The sequence below is a fragment of the Pezoporus flaviventris genome, unplaced genomic scaffold (assembly GCF_033815535.1).
Source record: "Pezoporus flaviventris isolate CSIRO_AGI_PZ_B2104156 unplaced genomic scaffold, CSIRO_AGI_Pfla_v1 ptg000015l, whole genome shotgun sequence".
NCBI classification, from domain to species: Eukaryota; Metazoa; Chordata; class Aves; order Psittaciformes; family Psittacidae; genus Pezoporus; species Pezoporus flaviventris.
Genome location: NW_026892563.1, coordinates 17798857 through 17819367, shown reverse-complemented (window position 1 = coordinate 17819367; position 20511 = coordinate 17798857). Strand labels below are relative to the sequence as shown.

The 20511-nt window shown below is 41.6% G+C and overlaps 2 protein-coding genes across 6 annotated transcripts in view; one reads left to right on the top strand and one right to left on the bottom strand.

Moving 5' to 3' along the window:
• GART (phosphoribosylglycinamide formyltransferase, phosphoribosylglycinamide synthetase, phosphoribosylaminoimidazole synthetase) overlaps window positions 1-14692 on the bottom strand; it is a 37934-nt gene extending 23242 nt beyond the window's left edge. The window contains exons 1-6 of one of the 4 annotated variants that reach the window (XM_061453685.1): window positions 14605-14678; window positions 10895-10929; window positions 6640-6788; window positions 2497-2592; window positions 1303-1477; window positions 515-626 (exon numbers count right to left, since the gene is read on the bottom strand). In XM_061453685.1, coding sequence (XP_061309669.1) covers window positions 515-626; window positions 1303-1477; window positions 2497-2592; window positions 6640-6784 — 528 coding nt within the window. In that variant the 5' untranslated portion in view covers window positions 6785-6788; window positions 10895-10929; window positions 14605-14678. Of the gene's footprint in view, window positions 1-514; window positions 627-1302; window positions 1478-2496; window positions 2593-6639; window positions 6789-8541; window positions 8563-9554; window positions 10082-10894; window positions 10930-14604 lie in introns of those variants that run through there. The other 3 variants (XM_061453687.1, XM_061453684.1, XM_061453683.1) reach the window with 3 other exon arrangements.
• Window positions 14693-17038: 2346 nt separating this feature from the next.
• SON (SON DNA and RNA binding protein) overlaps window positions 17039-20511 on the top strand; it is a 40538-nt gene continuing 37065 nt past the window's right edge. The window contains exons 1-2 of one of the 2 annotated variants that reach the window (XM_061453640.1): window positions 17039-17460; window positions 19056-19222. In XM_061453640.1, coding sequence (XP_061309624.1) covers window positions 17348-17460; window positions 19056-19222 — 280 coding nt within the window. In that variant the 5' untranslated portion in view covers window positions 17039-17347. Of the gene's footprint in view, window positions 17461-18017; window positions 18341-19055; window positions 19223-20511 lie in introns of those variants that run through there. The other variant, XM_061453641.1, reaches the window with a different exon arrangement.

Here is a 20511-nt window from a genome sequence, read left to right as displayed (position 1 = left end):
TATATTCCTAGCTCTTCAGATAAAATTGCTTCATTTTGCATCTCTTCAGATTTTGATGGTCCTAACGTATTTGTTAAATATTGTACCTAAAAGTATTTTGCTTGAAATAATTTCTCTGGAATTTCACTACACACTTAAGTACTGTGTGACTGGAGTCCTAAAGCTGATGTTGCTTGTCATGACCCAGGTCAATTACAGTGTTAGTGTTACAGCACTGTAGTACCTGTTTGATAGCAGCAGTCTCAAACGGTACAGGCAATCCATATGGAAGTAAGTGTGGGTTTTATTTAAGAATGATTCTATTTTAGCCTGAACTATGCCTAAAAGAGTACCCTGCCTCAAGCAATAAATATGACGAAGCTTCCTAGCTGTCCACATAACGGGTAAAAAATTTGATGCCTATTAGCCAAGTTCCTATTACACAGAAATAAAGAATATCTCTGAGATTCTGAGATGGTTAATAACTTATTTTGTGTGAGAATTCCTCCAGTTAGTGCATGACACTTCTACTAACCTGCATGATTTCAGTAACAGCTTTGCATGCTTCTTCCTTGTTTGAAGCCACAATTACTCCTTTGCCAGCTGCCAGGCCACTAGCTTTTACAACTAAAGCAGGGAAGTTTGCACTTCAAAGACACAGAAGACAGATTCAACATAAACACTCTGTATTGCAAATATATTTTGTAGATATTTTGAACATTTCAAATAGTTGAAAAATCAAAATACTTATAAGTTTTCATAGCAACCATTTTACCTTATTGATTAACACACAGATAAACACTAGGCTTCTCTCATTATGCTATGCCTGTGAGGGATTTCTGCTTCCCGTTTTTTTCTCCACCACTGAATTTCATTACTGTTGCTTTCCTTTTAATAATTTACTGCTGTATCATTTTTGGGTCACCTGAATTGTATTCTGAAGAGTAGAACAGCATTTGCTGAGTAAGTCTCCAATGCAGAATTTATATTTGTGGAAAAAAGGTACAAAGAAGGCAGAACAAATGACTACAAGACTTCAAGCCGGGTTTCCACAGTAGACAATTCGGAAAAAAAAAAAAAAAGAAAAAAGCTTGTCCTATAGTCTCCTGTAAACTGAACACTGAGTTTTATTTTCATTTAGAGCAGTAAATAAGAACCATTTAATTATCACTGCAATGTGATAGTGTTGCTATCCTTTAAAACCTTTATAGATGTTCTATCACAGCCAAAGTACTGACATATTAGTAATCATTTGATTGTTTGCTTTGGATACCTAGCACAATGCTGTAAAAAGAACTATTTCTAAATTGACAAGAACTTTACCTGTTAATAAAGCTACATGCTGCTTTGGGATCAGTAAAAGATTTCCATCTTGCAGTTGGGATCTCGTGACGATCCAAAAAGTTTTTGGTAAAGCTCTTACTGGACTCCAGCTGAGCTGCCTTTGCTGTTGGACCAAAACACTTTACTCCAGCTGCTGTCAAGTCATCAACAATCCCTAAAAAGTACAACACATAAAAGTTTCATAAATCACCATATGAATTGAATGATTTCTCCCCATTCTTCTACTTACCACTTAACTCAGCTACAACTCATCCTGAACATCTGCTAGTTTTAGATAATCTTTATCTACATGTCCTGGTTTACTTATCATAAATTTTGGACATTCTGTTTTGCTTACAATAAATATTGTACAAGGTTATAAGGTCCTATAACTACATCAACTATGGTCATTTATCTTTTACAAGGATGACCACTAAGCAGAACTAAACTTACTTACTTCTAATAGGTTACATTTCATCCTGTTTTCTCTATTTCATCAGGTAGTCCAGGTCTTGCAGAACGCACTGATTCGTTTGAACAAGTATATCACAAATAATAAGCCATATATATCTATCCAGCGCCTATTTTAGATGCATTCTTCACTATAATCAGAAGCAGGCAACCCTGCAATATCTGGGGCTAAGAAGATATGCTGCATTTGGTAAGAGATTACAATCTCCCCTTGTTTTATTATAGCTTTTAGTTAAAAAGTTCACATTAGTATTTTGTGAAGATGACAATTGTTGATTGTGTGAAATGTTAAAACAGAAAAACTGCCAGCATGTTTATAAATGTTGTGGTTTTGTGGTTGGTTTTTATTTTGGTTTGGTTTTCTTACCAGGTCTGAAATTATTATCATTATTTGAAGAAATGAAAACTTCATCAGAAAATCAAAATTCTAGTTAAGTTTCCTATATGGAAACACTTTTGATACCTCCCCTACTAATTCCAAGCACTTAAAAAGAAACTGAATATTTAAGGATATTTTAAGTGTTATATTGTTCACAGAATACCCTTCAGAAATTCATTTTCACCACACCACAACCCTGAACTTCAGGGAAACTGACACAGAGAATCTGCTTCCGTTCCTACTGAAGACACTGGGATATGTCAGTGGTGCACAGAAGACAGGGACTTAAATTTACTTTTCTTCCTAAATCATGAAGACTGTTTTTTTAGCTTGCTTTCTCTTACCAGCAGCAAGAGGAACCTCTGGACCAACCACAACCAGCTTGATCTCCTGATCTCTGCAGAACTGGGCAAGTGCAGCATGATTGCTGACTGAAATAGCTGTCAAAAATACAAAAGAGTGGTAAGACTGGATTCATTACTTTTGCTTAGCATTTATACTATCAACACCTGAAGCAGCACTTTCATCAGTCTCACATTCTTGAATGGCAGGTCGTTATGCATCTGGAAGAGTGAGGTATACACTAATATATAGACTTACATGCAAGGGTTAGACCAAAATACACTCTCAAGCCCCCAAGCAAAGGCTGTGGTTTGAAATGCAGTGTCAACCCACTTTGCTCTTGAAGGTGAGAAAACTAATTTTGGGTCCCCCTACACTGCCATACATCTCTAAGAACATCTTGTTTGCCAGCACAAGAGGTGTTGTGAAGGATTCAAGTGAAAATAACTCACAAGCAAAAAAACCATAGATTTTTTTCAGCCAGTCTCCCTCCTGAGTAGGGTCACCATAAAGCTTTACACATGTCCATGCCAGTACTGTATAAGAGACAGGTACAAGGGGCTAGTGGAGGGATTGCAACTACTTTCTTTTCTTTTTTCCTTCTTTCTGTAGTGCCACGTTAAACTGACACCACTGAAATAAAGGGGAATCTCAACATTTTTTTTTATTACATTAAGCTAAACTTAATAAGGGCAGGTGCTGTAATTATGGGTAAGGTTATCTGGTCTTAGGTTTTTATGAACATTATTTTTCCATAAACAAACATTTAATATAACAATTCTTGGAATACCAAAAACTGTGTAAACAAAGGAAAAAGCTTGCACAAAAGACAATAATGACAAGCGCCATGATAAAAAATTTACGCAAAGGCAATGCAATTCCACTGCTTTTATCAAGAATAAACAAAGCCAAAGTCTACAGAGGATGGGAATACAAACCCAGAACAGCCAAACCAGCAGTGAGCGAAGCCTGGTGTGTATTGGCTGACCCTGCAGGGAGGAAACTAACACATCAGCGCAAAAAGCTGGCAAAGGGAGTAACGTACAGCACAGCACAAACCCTCCTTGCAACTGGACTACCTTCCTTTTAAGTTCTGTCTGTGATGTCCAGTTAGTGACTGCACTGCCAAGCATGCCAGGAGCTGATGGTCTCTTCCAGCTAGTTTCCAGGGAAGTGATAAGAAACAAAAGCAGTGGCAGTGATACAGCTGCTTCTGCTGGACAGACATGATTTTGTGTCAGTGCCCACTGTGCTCCTGCCATCCTGTATGACTAAATTGCCTGCTTCCACAAGGGAAGCAGCTATTTCTGCCTAAAAGACAGTATTAAAAACAACTATCTGAAACCCACATTGTGGTTGTAGATTTACCCTATTTGGGTGGAATGGGGGGAACAACAGACTGAACACTAATAAAAATTACCTCATTGATAGCTATTTCAATTATATTGTTCCACCAATATTTGTATGTAAGCAGAAGTGAAGGCCTTTGACTTCCTTGTGCAACATGTCAGTTGACTTCTGGCTCACAAGAGAGCAAAACCAAAAACATTAATACGCTTGGCTTTAAACTACTGATTAACATAAAGGTCAATATTGTATTTCAGTCCTATGAGAGTGTTGTGAAAGCAGCTGGAGAACAGCAGATCCCGACCAAAGAGAGTGGGAGCTCTGGTGGGCAACAGGGATGATCCCTGTTCCCTACAAGATTAATCCATGTGAAGGGAAGAAGGGAAAAGAAAGAGCCTGTACAGTGATTGTACTTTACATTCCACATTGTCTTGCGTTAGGTCTGATCTAATAGTGAATATGGCATAACATTTACATGATGTGGAAATGTCCTAGTAACAAACAGAAAGGAACAAATCACATTGTTAATACATAATTTTAAATTTCCCCCAAACACCATTTTCCTCAGGATGCAAACTGAAACGGGATATTTTTGTAGCTGTGTTTCATACCTCAAAACAACAGCTAAATATTCCTTTTGAAATAAACAGAAGGACCTTGGACCAAGGTTTTCAGAGCTAAAGCTTAAAGTTAAAAGAGTATAAGTTACACTGAGAGCTATAATGTGACTGAAGGAGGTGTCAGGATGCTGAAGTCCATTCACAGACACACATACATCTATCTCTGGATTCAGCAAGCCCTTTTGTACACTTCTGGCACCAAAACTGCCATGCTAATTATATATAAATTAAATATAAAACTATATTTAGCCACTCAACCTACATCTGTCTTTACTGTCAGAAATTATTACTAACTCAAATTAACCATGAAAACTTTTTTTTACTTCGATACAAGCAAGTTTGAAAATTTTAAGTTTATAATTTTAAGCTCACATTTATGTATTTCAGAAATCATCTGAGAACCAGAGTTGCAATGCTAATTAAAGGCAGTCTCATGAACCATGAGAGGAGGATGAACTTTCAGAGACAAATCTTCATTGTACCAAAAAAACCCCAGAAACAATGGCAGCAGTTTCACAGACATTGCTGCCCAGGCTCACATAATCAAATAGACTCACATGCTCCTGCAAAGCTGTTTTCCATTCTCTCCCCCGAGTTAAAATCTAGACCCCGATGATAGGACTAAAATGCCTGGGCAGATAAGACAAATTGTTTCCTTAAAAACAAATAAGTCAAACTCTTCACAAATTCTAGATTCTGCCTGCCTCCTGGTTGGCTGAGCATTTCTCTCCCCCAAAACATGTGAACCCCTAGCCTATAAGAAAAGGTTTTAGTAAAAGGTTTTTGGACCTGGCTCAAGCATTACTATGCACAAGCTCAGATATTCTTCACTGTTGAGGGTGCAGTATTTTTTATAGACTAACAACGTGAGAGAAAAGTACAGCAGTTTTTAAAAGACACTACTTGAGAAAAAATACTGCAGTTAACATTCTGCAGGCCAAGCAGACTGGCAGTGTCTCCACTTATCACAAGGGTAAAGATTTTTGTTTGAAATTCTGGGATGCAAAGGAAACGTATGACTTTCCTGTGAAGCTCTTCCTTGGACCCACTCCTCAGAGGCCAAATTGAACAAAAAAATTACGATACTGTGACTAGTCAAAGAAATTAAAGACGAAGTTATTTACACAGCCTGTAATTAAGTATTCCAGTGTATTTGGAATTAAATATAATTAACTGCTGTACAACAGTCTGACAGGATTCATGTTTCCACATGAGGTGGTAACAAAATATTTTACTTGCATACAAATATGAATGCATAAAATTAATGTATATAATTCATGTTCACATGCATACTGTGTTAAGTATGTTACCACATGTTTTAAAGTGGAAACTTAAGCTGGTTGTTTAAAGTACCTAATTCAGGTTCTATTATATAAAGGACACAAGACAGGAATCTGAGTAATTATGCTGGGTTTTGCACTGATTCACTCTGTGCCTCCAGGCAAGCACCTTAGACCAGTATTTTTTTAAATGCAGCACACAATTTTGGATACTCAATTTGAAATACCTTAAGCTTGATTTCTCAAAACTACTAACTATGAATAATCTCAAATACAGCCAGTCTGAGCTTAACATATTAAGCTAGAAGCTCAAAATAAGCAGTCAGTACAAAGACAGAAACATCTGAAAATAACCATAACTTCTTAAGGTCACCAAGACAAAGGAATGAACATCTTCCTATGGTGGAACATTTCAGGCAAGAAAGTGTTCTCATCAAAGATTGTAGGGGGCTTCAATGCACTTGAGAATATAGTTGTGAATTTAGTACTTTAGGTGCTGATGTTTGCTTCAGGCACTTTTCAGCTGTTCACCAAGCATTGTTGAACTGCAGTGTGTACCATGAGAAACCACCAACCACCACCCCTTCTCTGCTAGGCTGCTGGGAGTTGGGAACCACAGCAGCTATCTGTCCTGAGCTGTATTCTTGGAGAAATGTGTATCTTGCAGATGGGAGTTTTAGCTGCATCCTCCACCCCCAAACCTAAAGGATTAGATACCACAACTGAGATAATATAATTAATTAATTCTTAACTGCATCTATGTTCTATTTCACGTGCCTAAAACATTAAAAAATAGTAATAATCTTTTCACATCAACAGCTGTGATTTCAGATCTATGACAAGAACAACCTACCAATTGAGTTACCAAATTTAAAAGTGGTATTTTTGGGGGTTTTACCTGAATTTGAAATTTTTCCACTGTCAGCTGTTCCTGCATTTCCTGGAGCAACAAACACATGTTTTACATGTGGAGACTGGGCCAACTTCCAGGCCAGCGCATGCTCTCTCCCTCCACTGCCAATCACAAGCACTTGATCAGCCATTAGTCTGCATAAAACCAGAACACAAGCAAAACAGCCAGAATTAGCCGCGTGAGGTTAGGAAAGCAAGAGCTACACAGACCACAGGTTTTAAGTGCTGGATGCAACGCAGTTCACAACAGATACAAACGTCACGTTGCTTCAGGCAACAGTATTTCTATAAAGCTTTTGTTGATCCAAAAACAAAAAAGGAGAGAGAGATACGTATATGAAAATAGATAACTGACTTAATCAGATGTGATACAAATTAAATATCAAAGACTGAACTGCTCCACAACACAGAATTAACCTGCAGAGCAATCCATCTTGGGTTTTCCTTTAGTCAGATTGGCAACTGCTACAAGTTATACAGAAGTCTGTGATATAGGAAAAACATGAGTGGCCGGACTTATAGAAATTCCTGGTGAATCCAAGTCTGCAAAGGGCAAAGCCCTTCTGATGAACTAACGGTATGAACACAGTACTACAGTGTTTAGAGCTGAATGGGAAATCAACTTCCAGCTCTGGCTTTCCTGAGAACCACAATGCAAACAATAGGGAAGACCAGGTAACATTAACGAAGAAGATTCCTCTGAGAAGGTACTGCAGGACATCCACTCCTCTCTCCCATTCCACCGAGTTTTAAGAAAACACATTAATGCTGTCTTGGCCTGAATAAAGCAGGTGTTTCAATGAAGGCTGTAACTTCATTACAATTTTAAACTGTCCAAAAACTTTTCAGCAGTTTGGAAACAAAATGGTCACAAAAATGAAATGAACTCTCAGTTTTGCCTTCCCTATGTCATCTGTATACGTACATGTAACTTACATGTATTGTACTGATGTCAATATTACAATTTTTTCTTTGAACAATTTTGAAAGTTAGCCTTTGCTTTTTAAGAAAACCTCTATGCGTATTCTTTACATATTTACTCATGTACACCACCTCAGAACTGCTACCCCCGACAATGATACCAGATAGCTAGCAAGGAAGTAGGAGAATTTGCTTACACTGAAAAAACCCCACTGGAATTCAGAAAATCCTAAATAAATGAATAAAGTATATAATTTATAAAATATGTTCATACATCTTTATTTGGAGCTCATAGAAAAGCAAGGGCTAACCTCCTAAACTATTCAAAGAATAAGCTGTTAAGAGTCACATTTGTCCAACCATACTTAAATTACATATACAAACGAGGCCACCACACTGGTTAAAGTGAGAGTTTTATTCATAGAAGTCAAACGCTCCCCAAAGAAGTTATTCAGTGGAGCCGAAAGCAAGCAGCTATAAATTGGCAGGTGGCCCTAAGCCCAAGTGCAGCATGCTCTCACTACTTGCAAAAAAAACCCAAACAATCTAAAATCTTTAAATCCTAACTTATGCAAAATAACAATCTAAACCTATTTAAACCTATTTTTAAAATGGCTTAAGCATTTTAAGTAATGAGAATAAAAAAAATCAGTTCAGTGTTGAAAATGGCACAATTTATTCAAAGGGCTTTGCCTGGCCAGTGAAGGGGTGTGATGTGTCCCTCCCCTGTAGGAATCATTTCCCATTCATCAGGAGGAGGAATGCAACCCAGATAAAAGCCTTAGCCAAAAGGAACAACCAGTCTCCCTGTTGTAATCCCAGCATACGTAACGCACAACCCTTGGTCATCCCTGTTCCTCTTCCATTAAGCAGCTGGTCATTGACCTGCACTTGCCAATGTGTACAGTGCCTCCCAAGGCAGGCTCAGAAAAAAAACCCTGACACACACCATAGCTTGAATACACACAGGTGACAGCTCCATTTCCAAAAGCAGTGAAAAGTCAGGTCTCCTCTGCAGTTCCCTTCTTTGAGGGAGGACAAGAGAGGATGACTAGAACAAAAAAAGCACATCTTAAAAGGAAAAAAATACAAAACCAACAAACAACAGATTTCTAAGAGAAAAACAAAAACACATGACAGAAAGGAGATTTTTAGCCAAATGATAAGGCAGTGACATGTGCCTCTCCCTCATCTCAGCTGCTACAGCTTCACTTGAATAGAGCTGCTCTGATAGTTCTGACCCTGAAGAAACCTGCCCTTCCTGAGGATCTGGACTACGGAGGAAACAACTTCTGCTCTGAGGGCACTATGCAATGTATACAGTGAGCCTGAATTTTAAATCCAAGCCCACTGTAAGAAACTTTAGATCAGAAGAAGCCACACGTGTTATTCACTGTGAACTAAACACACTGGAGTTAAACTTTAATTGTTGGTAAAGGCTGGAGGAGATCAATAACTTTCTAATCAACAGTGTTTGACAAGATACACGTTGCAAAGTTGCAGAAATGCTTTAGTTGCAAAACTCCAGAATTACTTACAATAAAACCAATAAAACAACAAAAAAACAACAAAAAACTTGGGGTAAAAATTATCAGTTATGGTACACATACTTGGGAAACCAAGTTATGCTAAGCCTCTTTGGTATTAGAATTTAACCAAAAAGAGAAGATGAAAGATTAAGGGATTGGCTACAACAAGGGGATGACTTAGATAAAGGCAAAAATAAGTAACCTAGGACAGAAGAATACAATATAAAAGAATAAACATTTATCATGTAGCAGGCAGCTATCTCCTACACTAAAGCTAAACCAAACAAGCATGTTTCCAGTGCTGCCCAGAGACAGCTATCATTAAATAGTAATTTAATTTTTAAGGCAAATTTTATCAGTAATAAGTTGAACTACACACATTATCTAATTATCTTACAACTACCTCAAAACTGCATGCAGAGATTTGAATCTAAACGGAGAATATACTTACTCTACCCTAATTGCTGCCAGTCAGAGGAAAGTAGTGCTCAAGAGTTCAGATGTGCAAAAAGAAAGGAGATAAGCAGCCTCTGGTTCAAAAGTAGTACTCCTGTCCCCGTACTACCGCCCCACTGACGACACCACAACTAGCCAATGAACAGGAAAGACCAGCCATTCCAGTCGGGAAGAGGGGACAGAAACTTGCATACAGATAGATAGTCTAGGAGTGAAGAGCAAAACCTTTGCAGAGCAGACGCAGCACAGCCTGTTGTTTCTAAACATGCAAAATGAATTCTGTCTCATACCAGGTATTTTTTGCAGTTAAAATCTATTTGCTACTCAGGTTGTAAACATTCTCTTTTTATCTAAAAATGAGGCTATGCATTTTGGTTATGCATAAAAATGAGGCTATATATAGTCCTATGAATATCAACAGCATGAAACAACAAGGTGCATGATGCACTTTCACGCTCTGCTAAGCCTACTGCTTAGAACTAGTAGGACAGGTGTGAAGATCCAGTGACACTGTTGCCAGCTAAAGTAACTCACCATGCAGGCAACTCAGTCAAAGAACCACTTCCTTTTTTCCCCTGAAGTAACATACTGTAATACTACTTTCAGCTAAAAAAAAAAAACTGATAATATACAGCATGAAGTTTTATATGGGAGCAAGTAAAATGAACAAGCATATGTTCAAATAAAATGTAACAAATTTTTAACATAGTGTGAGTAAAAATTAAGTTTCAGCCATTTGTTTTGAAAGTCAGTGTTATTTGTACATCCCACAAGTGGTATCCTAGCAACTTTTATTTAGGGATGTAGCTTGAGAAGAACTTCTGGTGGCAATCCCAGTTTAGGAGGCTCAAATCTAGGAGTAGCAGCCTTTTTTTGCACTGACATAGAAAAATGTCATGTAGGCCCTCTGCTGCCCAGCAAGATCTTGCATTAAAAACTGAAATTCCAAGAGGCGACACTTCCTTTTATTTTGTCACTAATACAAGAGTCAAAAATCTGTTCTCAAAAGACTTAAAGCCATTATTCACAAGACAGGTATTTCTTCTGTGAGGATTATCACACACTTGGGTTTTTTGGTAACAATCAGTGAAATCCTTAAAAATTCCAGAACATGGAGCATAATTTCCTCAGCAACCATCGTCTGCTATTGTAAAGAAGGAAGAATGAACTTATATGAAGTAAGAACATGAAAGCAAAACCAAGCTGATCACTCCGTGCATCCAAGTGGAGAGGACATGAGGATAGAGTGAAGACAAGTCAATTTCCAGAGTACTGAGTCAGCAGAGAACAAGCATCAGCCTAGAGACCTTTATCCACCACAAATGTAAGGCTCACCAAGAAGCTGGGCAACTCTTCCAGTAGGTCAGAGCCTGTGGAGCAGAGAAAATAAAAATGAGGAAGGCAAAACCAACAGTATCTCGTAGCTTGCCCTATCCTGACTCCAAGGCACATTCAGATTTCAAATACAGGTAGAACTGAGAAAAGGCTACTAACTCGGTTGCTGCCCCTTCCCTGTTGCCATGGAAGGACAGGAGCCATTGACTCTTTCTAAAACTGATCCTGTGCACAGACTTGAGTGTGTTAAACTCAGCTTCTTGGTTGTGTTACTGAAGATAAGAAAATGTAAACTCTTTAAGCAAGCTCTTCCCAGGATTCAGTTTCATATCATAAGTGTGCAGCGTAAGTTACCTAAGTATTTTATCTCAACTAGGTGGACTCTCATAATAAGCCGTTGCCTTCTTACCTCACCCCTAACTAAAGCAATAAAAAGGTGCAATTAAAATAAGAGCTATGCAGTATAGTGCAAACAGTAAACGGTATGACTGGCAGCAGCTCACTGCTTCAGATAGTGTCTTTTATTTTTTAAATTAAGCCGCCTTAGTGCTCCTTGATTTAGAGACCTGGTGGAGTGTGTTTTGCTTTGGTGAGCCAAATACACCAAATCTTGAAAGCCAAATACACCAAATCTTGAAAACCTCCGTGAAAAGGTGCCTCAAAACAAAGCAGTTAAAAAAAAACCCCAAACTTTTAGTGTCTTAGTTTCAAAAATATCTGAGCTGAGGCTGGAGTAACAATGGTAACAGGTATATTTAAAATGTTGCACTGTACAGGATCTAAAGTGCTGCTGCCCTTCACTGAAAAGTACTTGCTGTCCAAGCAGGTTCACACTCTGCTGTGAACATTTACACCTGTATTAATGCTGGACCCATTCATATACCTTGTTGCCATTGAAAAGGGATGTTGTGAGCCCATACACACTTTCCCTTTTCTTTTACTGGCTTCAGAGCAGACCTGAGCATAGTCAATTCACTGATATTTCATAAAACTAACTGGGGGGAGGGGGGAGGGAATAAAATAAAATCCAAACCAATCTCTGTAAACTGAACTGGATTGAAGTGCCATCAGCCAAGGTCTAGAGACAGTAACAATGAATGGATGGGACACCTGAGCTGAGCAGAAGAATTTCAGGTCAAGACCTGCCTTTCAGACAGCAACAACCTACTGTATTACTGCACATTTACTTACACACTACTGTATTACTATAACATCTAACCTCCGCCTATTTAAAAGCTGAAATACCTTAACTTTCCAACACTGGGATTCTGGAAACCTAACATAGGCATTCAAGTCTCTTTATACAAAAGGCATGGTCATTCCCCAGAGGATCTTAACTCCTGCTTTCCTAGAGCTCAGGCTACAGAATAGCCCAGCAGAGACAGCACTTACCCCAGACTCAAAGAACTCAAGCTCAGCATCACCAAGAAGGTTCAAACACACACCCCCTCAGTCCCTGGAATAGAGTTCTTATCACTTTCTTTCTGAATTAATGCTATAACCAGCAGGCTAAGTCATATCCTTATGACTTTGCCTGCTGCGTGTCATGAGTGCACAGAGATCTCGGTACACACAAGGTGAGTTCCAAGCTGGCCTTCTAGGTGAACCTCTGACAACTGCTGGACCCTGCTCAAGCTTGGAGAGGAACCAGAGGCTGAAATGCGCAAGCTGCAGGTTCATCAACTGGTCTTTCACACTGCCCTTTGATGGTGCAGCTTCCCATTGGTCCCACCAACTTCTCCACCTCCAGTCTTTCCTTCCCTCTCCCTCCCGTGTGTGCCAAGGGTGTTCAGTCACTTGGATTAGGTAGACAATAATGCTGGAAAGTTAACACTGCAACAGTAGCTAACCCAGTAAATATACATATATGTATGCACTTATAAAAGAAATCTTTTCTGCCAGCTTAGTGAGCTAAACTAACTCACTGGGGGGTGATCACCAAAGAGAGTACAAAGGAAGAAGCAGACAGCTAGAGAGGGTGAAAAGAGCTTAGTTATGCTGCAGCAAACTGCTCATCAGACCAGCTGTCCTGTGCACTGCACTCTCAGATCATCTTGACTGAGCAAGAGACCATAACACAGCTGGTGGCAAATGATGCTTCACAATTTACCTTCTAATCAACTGCTCGTTCCCACCTCTTGCACCAGCTTGCTACAGGGTAAGCTGGATCAGAAAATGACATGAGGGCTGAGGAAGAGAAGAGATGCATGCCTCTCCATGCATTTTTTTTTCTTATGTGTATCAGTTTCCAGGCGGAATTCACCATGCCAATTGCGCAGATAGCTCTGCTGGTGCAACAGAAGGTAAAAAAAAAACAAAGAAACAGCCATGGCACCTAAATTGGCAAAATGGACAAGACACAACCATGGAACTAGAAGTTTAGGCTAGAGCACCATTAGACTCATCCTGAAAGAAAACAACACAACCTTAGAGAATATTTTTCCTCATATTGCAATACCATCAAAAGTTGCTTAAGGAGAGACCTCCACAATCAGGTGGCATTTATGATTTTTAATTATAGCTTTGGGTTTAAATAAGCTGCTTTTGCTTACGTGTTTTATTTAGGACTAATTCATGGCTCTCAGCCAGCCATGTACTGTGGTGTATCACTTTAGGAAATAAAATCAAACAAGAAAAGTCATTATTATCTATGTTTCACTCCTGCAGAAATCGTAACATCAGGCTGAAGGCCTGAATCAGAGCTGAGAATAAAACATGTCTTTCACAGCCTGAACTGAGACTCTGCGGGACAGGCACCCTGCCTCCTGCAAACAGCCAGATTGTGCATTTCCTAGGCAAAACATTACCTCAGCTTCAGCTGCTAAAAATAAATAGGGTCATAAACTTTAACAGCCATCCCTGAAGTACTGATTTTTTTTTTGCTTCAAACTCCATGTAGGAAGCTGTCTTTCACTACTAATGCCTCAGCTGAAGTTACTAGGTGAGAATCAGAATGAATGGTGAGAGGGAAGAGAAATGCCCATTCTGTGTTCCTATTTCAGTTATACACACAACACAGTTAAGTGTTAAGTAAGTATTAATTTTACTGATTAATTTCAGGTATCTAATGGATAGACTAAAAAAAAAAAAAAGAAAAAAAATAAAAATGGAAGAGGGCCAACGTTAAAGTCAGTAAGCCCCAAACTTCACAAACAGCAGGGAAAGAATCAAAGGGAGTCAAAGTCCAAAACAAAACAGGCTGAAAGTTTTATATTTACTTAAAAGCAAATATTTCATCACTTTTCCAAAATCAAACAGAGCAGAAAAAAAAATGTAGGTATAAAAGCCACATGCTTTTTAAAATACTTTTAAAGTGCAGTACATTTAAAACGTTACACATCAGGCTCCCCAGAAGTAAATCTGAGAAGGAGACAGGCAGTTAAAATATATATATACGAAGAAGCTGTTTGCAACTGTATCTTCACAGACTCCTTCAAAGCCACAGGTGCGGGTCAGAGCAGGACCCGGGCTAACCCACAGTCGCCAGGGGTTTCCGACGAGGCCCGCTCCCAGAGACCGCCAGGACGGCGCCACCCGGTCGGCCGCCATTTTACCGCGCGGGTAGCAGGCGCACATGGCCCCGCAGCCGCCTCGCCCCTCTTGCTCCGCCGCCAAGCCTGGCGGGAAGGGGGAACTTGGCTGCGGGCAGCGATACCGGCACCGAGCGGCCCATGGAGCCCGCCCTTCTCCAGAGCGAAAGAAAAACTTACTTTCTTTGAGGGGGATTTTAAGGAGCGGGAGGGCATCCTCCGCCGTGCCGCCAATGAAAACTACAGTACCCAGGGCACACCGCGACATGGCAGCGGGTCGGGCCGGGGGCGTGGGCCTGCAAGCGGGACGGGAAGGAAGGAGGGGGGAAGGGAGGGGGGAAGGAAGGAAGGAAGGAAAGAAGGGAGTGCGGGTATGTCCCAAGTTTGGAGACTCACTAATTGGCTTTTAATGTAAATTGTTGAAGTCTAGAAATATCTTCCGCTGGGGGTGGCTGCTGCCTGGGGAACGTGCTGAGCCAGGAATGTACTAGAGCCGGCCAAAACCCCATCTCAGTGTGTAGGTTATTGGTTTATTCCTTTTGAGGGTAGCTCTCTGCAAGCTATACGTGATGGTTTATGAAGTTGGCTGGACTTGCCTGTGCAAAGATTCATTTTGTTTCCATGTCCTCACAGAGAGAATTCTCCTACTGCGTAGGAGCAATTCCTTAGTTTGTACCACATTTTACTGTCTACTTTATGAACCCAGAGAATATTGGACAATACTTAGTCCAGTTTAGCATTACAATTTTTGCAACAATACTGTTAATAAAACCAGATTTGATCCATAGTTTTCTCCCCCCCCCCCCCCCCGCTATAATGTGAAAATCTCACTGTTCTGTGTAAATTAGCTTATGAAATGAAGAATCAGTAAATCTTGTTTGCATATTTAATCACACCTTTGATTCATGCTTTTAACAGGGAATGGCCACATGAATGAATGCTCTAAGTAGCACTGATGATAGCAGCAGAACTGCTATTAGTAAAGTTCTATAATTGTTATGTCTACCAATCAAACACTAAATGCACCCCAAGCAATCACTGGTCTTGACAAGATGAAAGTAAAATATTAATCTGAAAACTATGCAACACCTAACTGAATAAAAGTGATTAACTCAAGGGGGTTTTATACAGCCAACAGAGATGGGAATTGGATAGCAACAACAGTTTTTCTTGTGAAGGACTGTGGATCCTCATTTGTATGAGAGGTGACTTTTGTATTTATCACTCTGTGTCCATTTTTAAGGAGCCAGAGGAAAACACGCAGCATGTGCTAAAATCCTTCTCTGGCTTTTTTTTTTCTTTTTTTTTGTACCTTCCATCATGATTTGCCTTGTGTAGATGCAGGCCTACACTGGTCATGGTATCAGTGTAGTAAAGTTACTGTGAATTAATTAACTGCAGATGAAAATGGTCCATTTCTAGATGGCAGGGAGGTTTGTGCTGTGGGCTCCCAGTGGCCCACATCAGAGGTGTGTTCTGCAACTGGAACAGTTTTTCTGTCTGAAGCCCCTAACACAGGCTAAGTTACATTGGTCAAACCTGCTGTTCCTTTGAGTACAGTTTTGGGGCTTCTTATTTGGAAGGGGTGAATTACCATCCCATCCTGCCTTTGCAGCTTTGCATTAGGTCAAGGCCTACATAGAATATCACTAGTTGGTTCTAGGTAAAAGCATGCCTGGTTTAGACAAGGCCACTTGCATCAGGGGAATCTTAAGTATGTCTGAAACTGTTCAAGTGAAACATTTTCAGTCTTTAGCTCACTGAATAACAGAGATTATGTACAGTACTCTACTAGAAAGATCTAAAAGTTTTTAATGTTGGCCTGGCACGCAAGATACAGGTTATTTGTGAAAGGGCAACTTAAATGGAGCTGCTTTCTATTTTAAATGTAATAAATTATCTGTGACATAGACGTAAGCAAATTGATCCAAGTATGAGATCCATTATTTTTCCAAAGTTAGTATTAACGCAGACCACCTCCCAGCAACATGCAGTAAAGAACAACACTGCTTTTAAAGGGGCTTGGAAGGGTCTTTAAGACACGTTGAATTCAAGACTGGCAGTGCAAGTGAAGACTCCAGCAGAAGCTAAACGCTTATACCTAGGTTTTGAGATATTTTAAATTTTCAGGTCAGCTAACCCCCCTAAGTTACTCCATCATGACACCAGAAGAAACAGTAGCCAGGTTGCTTGGGGCTTTGAGCAACCTGGTCTTGTGGAAGGTGTCCCTGCCTGTGCTGGGGGGTTGGAACTGGATGAACTTTAGGTCCCTTTCAACCCAAACCATTCTGTGAGTCTGTGAAGAATCTTCCAGCTGTAGGATTATTTGGTTTAACGGGGCATGACAAAGTCATATTGGTACATATATGAATCAATATGTATATATTAATATCTATATATACACATCAATATATATATCAATATATCTATCGGTATATCTTGATCTATGATTGAATGTTGGTTTTGGGGTAGCATGAACGGAGCCTCCAGGGTGGTTGTCCAGGGGACACACTGATTTTGGTGCATTCCAACAGAACACCTCGGAGAAAACACTGCTTTACCAGTGGGTTGAGGCCGGGGTCGGCTTTCACTCTGGTGCCATTTATTTTATTCGGGGCATTTCATCGGCGGCGTTTCCCTCTTCTCTTTCTTTGTTCCTTTAATTTTCCTGTCATCCCGCGGGGCGCCCAGCCCTGCAGACAGCCCCCGGAGCATATGTGCGTGTCACAGGCAGCCTGCTCTCCCGGCGGAGGGGGAGGGCGCCTTTCGCATGGATCCGCTCGCTAGCTGAGGGCAGCGCCGCGCCGGGCCGGGTCCTGTGATGCAGCAGTCGTGTGCGGGCAGGCCCCCCTTCTAGGCGCTGCCTGCGCTCTGCGCACGGGGTGGCGGAGGCGCGGGGCTTGGCCCCGCTCCATGGAGACCAATGGCATCGCTTCCACCCACCCCCACCGGCCCCGAGCCCGCCGGCACGCACAGCTACACGCTACAGCCCACCATGGCCCCACCGCCGCCGCCGCCGCTCCAGCCGTCGGCGAGGTGAGTGCGGGCCTCCGGGCTTCTCCGCGGAGGCCCAGACGGCTCCGGTAGAGCGCGGTGGAGGAAGCGGGGAGGAAGGGTGGGCGGGTGGCTGGGTGTGGGGAGGAACGGGGGACAGGGCGGCAGGAACCCGCGGTCACCGGCCACCATGGTGCCCTCCACACACTCCCCCTTCTTTTCCTCCTCCCCCGGGGCTCAGGCGCAGTTTTTCGGTGTACGGGGCGAGAGAGGGGCCGAGAACGGCGGAGGTGGAGGGGGGACAGGAATGGGTCTGTGTGTGTGGACGGAGCGGCAGTTAACGGTTTCATCTGGAGGGGGGGGTGTGTGGGGGGGCCCGCCGTGGCTTTACCGGATGGGGGGGGGAAGGGGAACGCCGGGAGGTGGGGAGGGCGGCGGGCGATGGGGGGAGGGGGGGGATGATGAGTGCAACAACATGGCGGCGCACTCGTGCGGGGGGGAGGGCGGGCGGCGAACTTAGAGACACGAGACATTCCCCCCCCCCCCCCCCCGTAACCGCCGGAAGCCAGACAGGAGCTGGCGCTCTACGGCTCCTGCTCAGCGCTAGAGCGGCCGCCCGGAGGCCCGGGTTGGCCCTCCCTCCGCTACCCGTCTGTTAGAGGGCAGCCAATGGCGAGAGGGCGTACAGCGAAGACGTCAGCAAGCGCCCTGAGCTTCTTGTTGCCGCGGTGCCTTGTGGGGTATCGGAGGCCTAGCGTCTCGGCAGGAAGGAAGGCGGAGCGCCGGAGGGGGGGCAAGGGGAGGGGGAGTCGGCCCGGTGCTGTAGGGCTCTCATGGCGACTAATATCGAGGAGATCTTTCGGTCCTTTGTGGTTAACAAATTCCGGGAGATCCAGGAAGAGCAGCAGCAGCAGCACAGCGGGTAATGAGCCTGCCCGGGGTGGTGGGGGAGATCGCGCGGCCGCGGCCTCTCGCGCGGGGAGTGGAGGGGTGTACGGGCAGAGGGGAAGTGCGCGGGTCCCACCTCGGCGCTGATGGAAGGAAGAAACGAAGGAGGGAGGGAGGAAAGGAGAGGGGTTGGGGCCTCGGGCTGTTGCGAGTCGTTTCGGCTTCAACATGGCGGGAGTCGGGGGGCCACTGCGGGCGGGTGGGTTGTCTCGTGGCGAACTCTCACCCGTTTTCTCTCACGGGTTTTCGGTATTGGTCTCTTGTGCTGGGGCAAGAGGGGAAGGGGCGAGCGTCTGTTAGATTGCTGTTGCCGATTTCTCTACGTTTAAGCTCGCTTAGTTCTTCCCAGCCTTATCTCGCAAAGGTAACAAAACCTACTGGAGAAGAGTGAGTGATTGATGCTTATTTTCTGAGGGGAGCCTATAAAAAGTTCCTGCGTAAAGGACGGGGGCTGTGGCACATTCAAAACCACGTTTTCCTCCCTTGTGCCTAATACTCAGTCGTCACAATGTGTTCTGTTGCGAGTGTATGAAAGCTAAACAAAAAATAGATTATTTGCTAAAAGTATGGCTTCTTCAGGAGGCTAAAATGACGTTTTGAAGGGCTGGGTTTAATAACTGCTTATGAATAAAAAAGGTCCAAAAAAAGCTCAAAATTGCTTGTATTATGTTGATATTTTTTTTGGTTAGTGGAAAGGTAGAAGGCCAGCCCAATGGTGACACAATCCCAGCTGAGCAAGCCAACCCTTCAGATGACACTGTTGCTGGTGCTGGGAGTCGTCAGAATGATCAGATAGTGCAGAAAATAGAGGAAGTGCTCTCTGGAGCCCTTGATACAGAGCTGCAGTGCAAATCAGGTAAACGAAAACATATTTGGCAAACATGTTCTTGTTTAAGAAGGTTGTCATAGTTCTTAAAATGGAATAATTTTTACAGAGATTAAAAGTACTTTTCAGTACTACTCTCAGCAAGCTTCATCTGAGAAGTTGTGTGCTGATTTTAATGTTTAAGTTTTTTTTTATCTACTCTAATTTACAACCATAGATGGACAGAGAAGTACATAATATAAAAACTTAAGCTGTTTATTTATATGAAAGCATTACTTAGTCTGCAAAAAAAGTTACTTTTTTCTCCATTACAATAATGCTATAATGTATAAGTAATATCCATTTATATATATATAATTGTACTTTTATTTTGTATATATCTACTTTAGGGCTTCAATGGGCAGTTCTTGCTAACAAAGCTGGTACTGACAAACGTGTTGTTTTGGATTGGTTCACAAGATTATTTCTAAAAATCATTTATTAGACTTCAGAACTGTAATTAACTGTTCTGTCAGAGTAAGATGCTGTGTTGTTTTAAAACAAATAATGCAATTATCTTTAAAATGTAGATACTCAAATTACATTCTTCTAAAGGTTAAGATTTTTTTTTCATCATAATCTCAAAACTTCAATAAATTACTGGATTTATTATGCCAAAAAGTTGAATATCAGTATCCCTTCTCATGAGACGAGTCATTTTTGGACATTTTTGGGAGAGTTAAGGAGTTGAAGGCTCTCATTATTGTGTTTTCAGTGTTTTTGAGTCGAATCATAGGTAACTGCTATGTGCTTGGTAAGTATAGTTCCAGAGGGACTTTTTTTTTTTTCCTAAGAGGCAGCATAGAAAATTTCAGAGATTCTGTTTTGCAAGGTTTTAGAGTTGCTGTTTCTTTCTTTTGTGTACAGTGGTTTGTTTATCTTAATCATTTTCAACAGTCTTTCACTTATGTTGCACAAGCAGCACTTTTTGCTGGCATCTGGGGTCCTATTGTTCTTCTGTCATGGAAGAATGAGGCACGCTAACATGTTAATGAATGTAAGATCTATTAATCTGTAAGTTAATAAACTTCACCTATGGTAAACGTTCCCACTGTTCATATCTGGAAAGGAGCTATTGTTGCTGTTGTGCAACAGGTTATTTGAAAAGGCTGTGTAGAACAGGTCATTTGACTCTGCTTCATTGTCCTCCTTCGTTACATTCACAGCAGTGATGGTGGAAACACTATTTTTTAAACTGTGTGTGCTCAAAACTACCTTAGATACCTCTCTATAGAAACATAAGTTATGTTAATTGGATAGGACTGCAGTATTAGTATTTT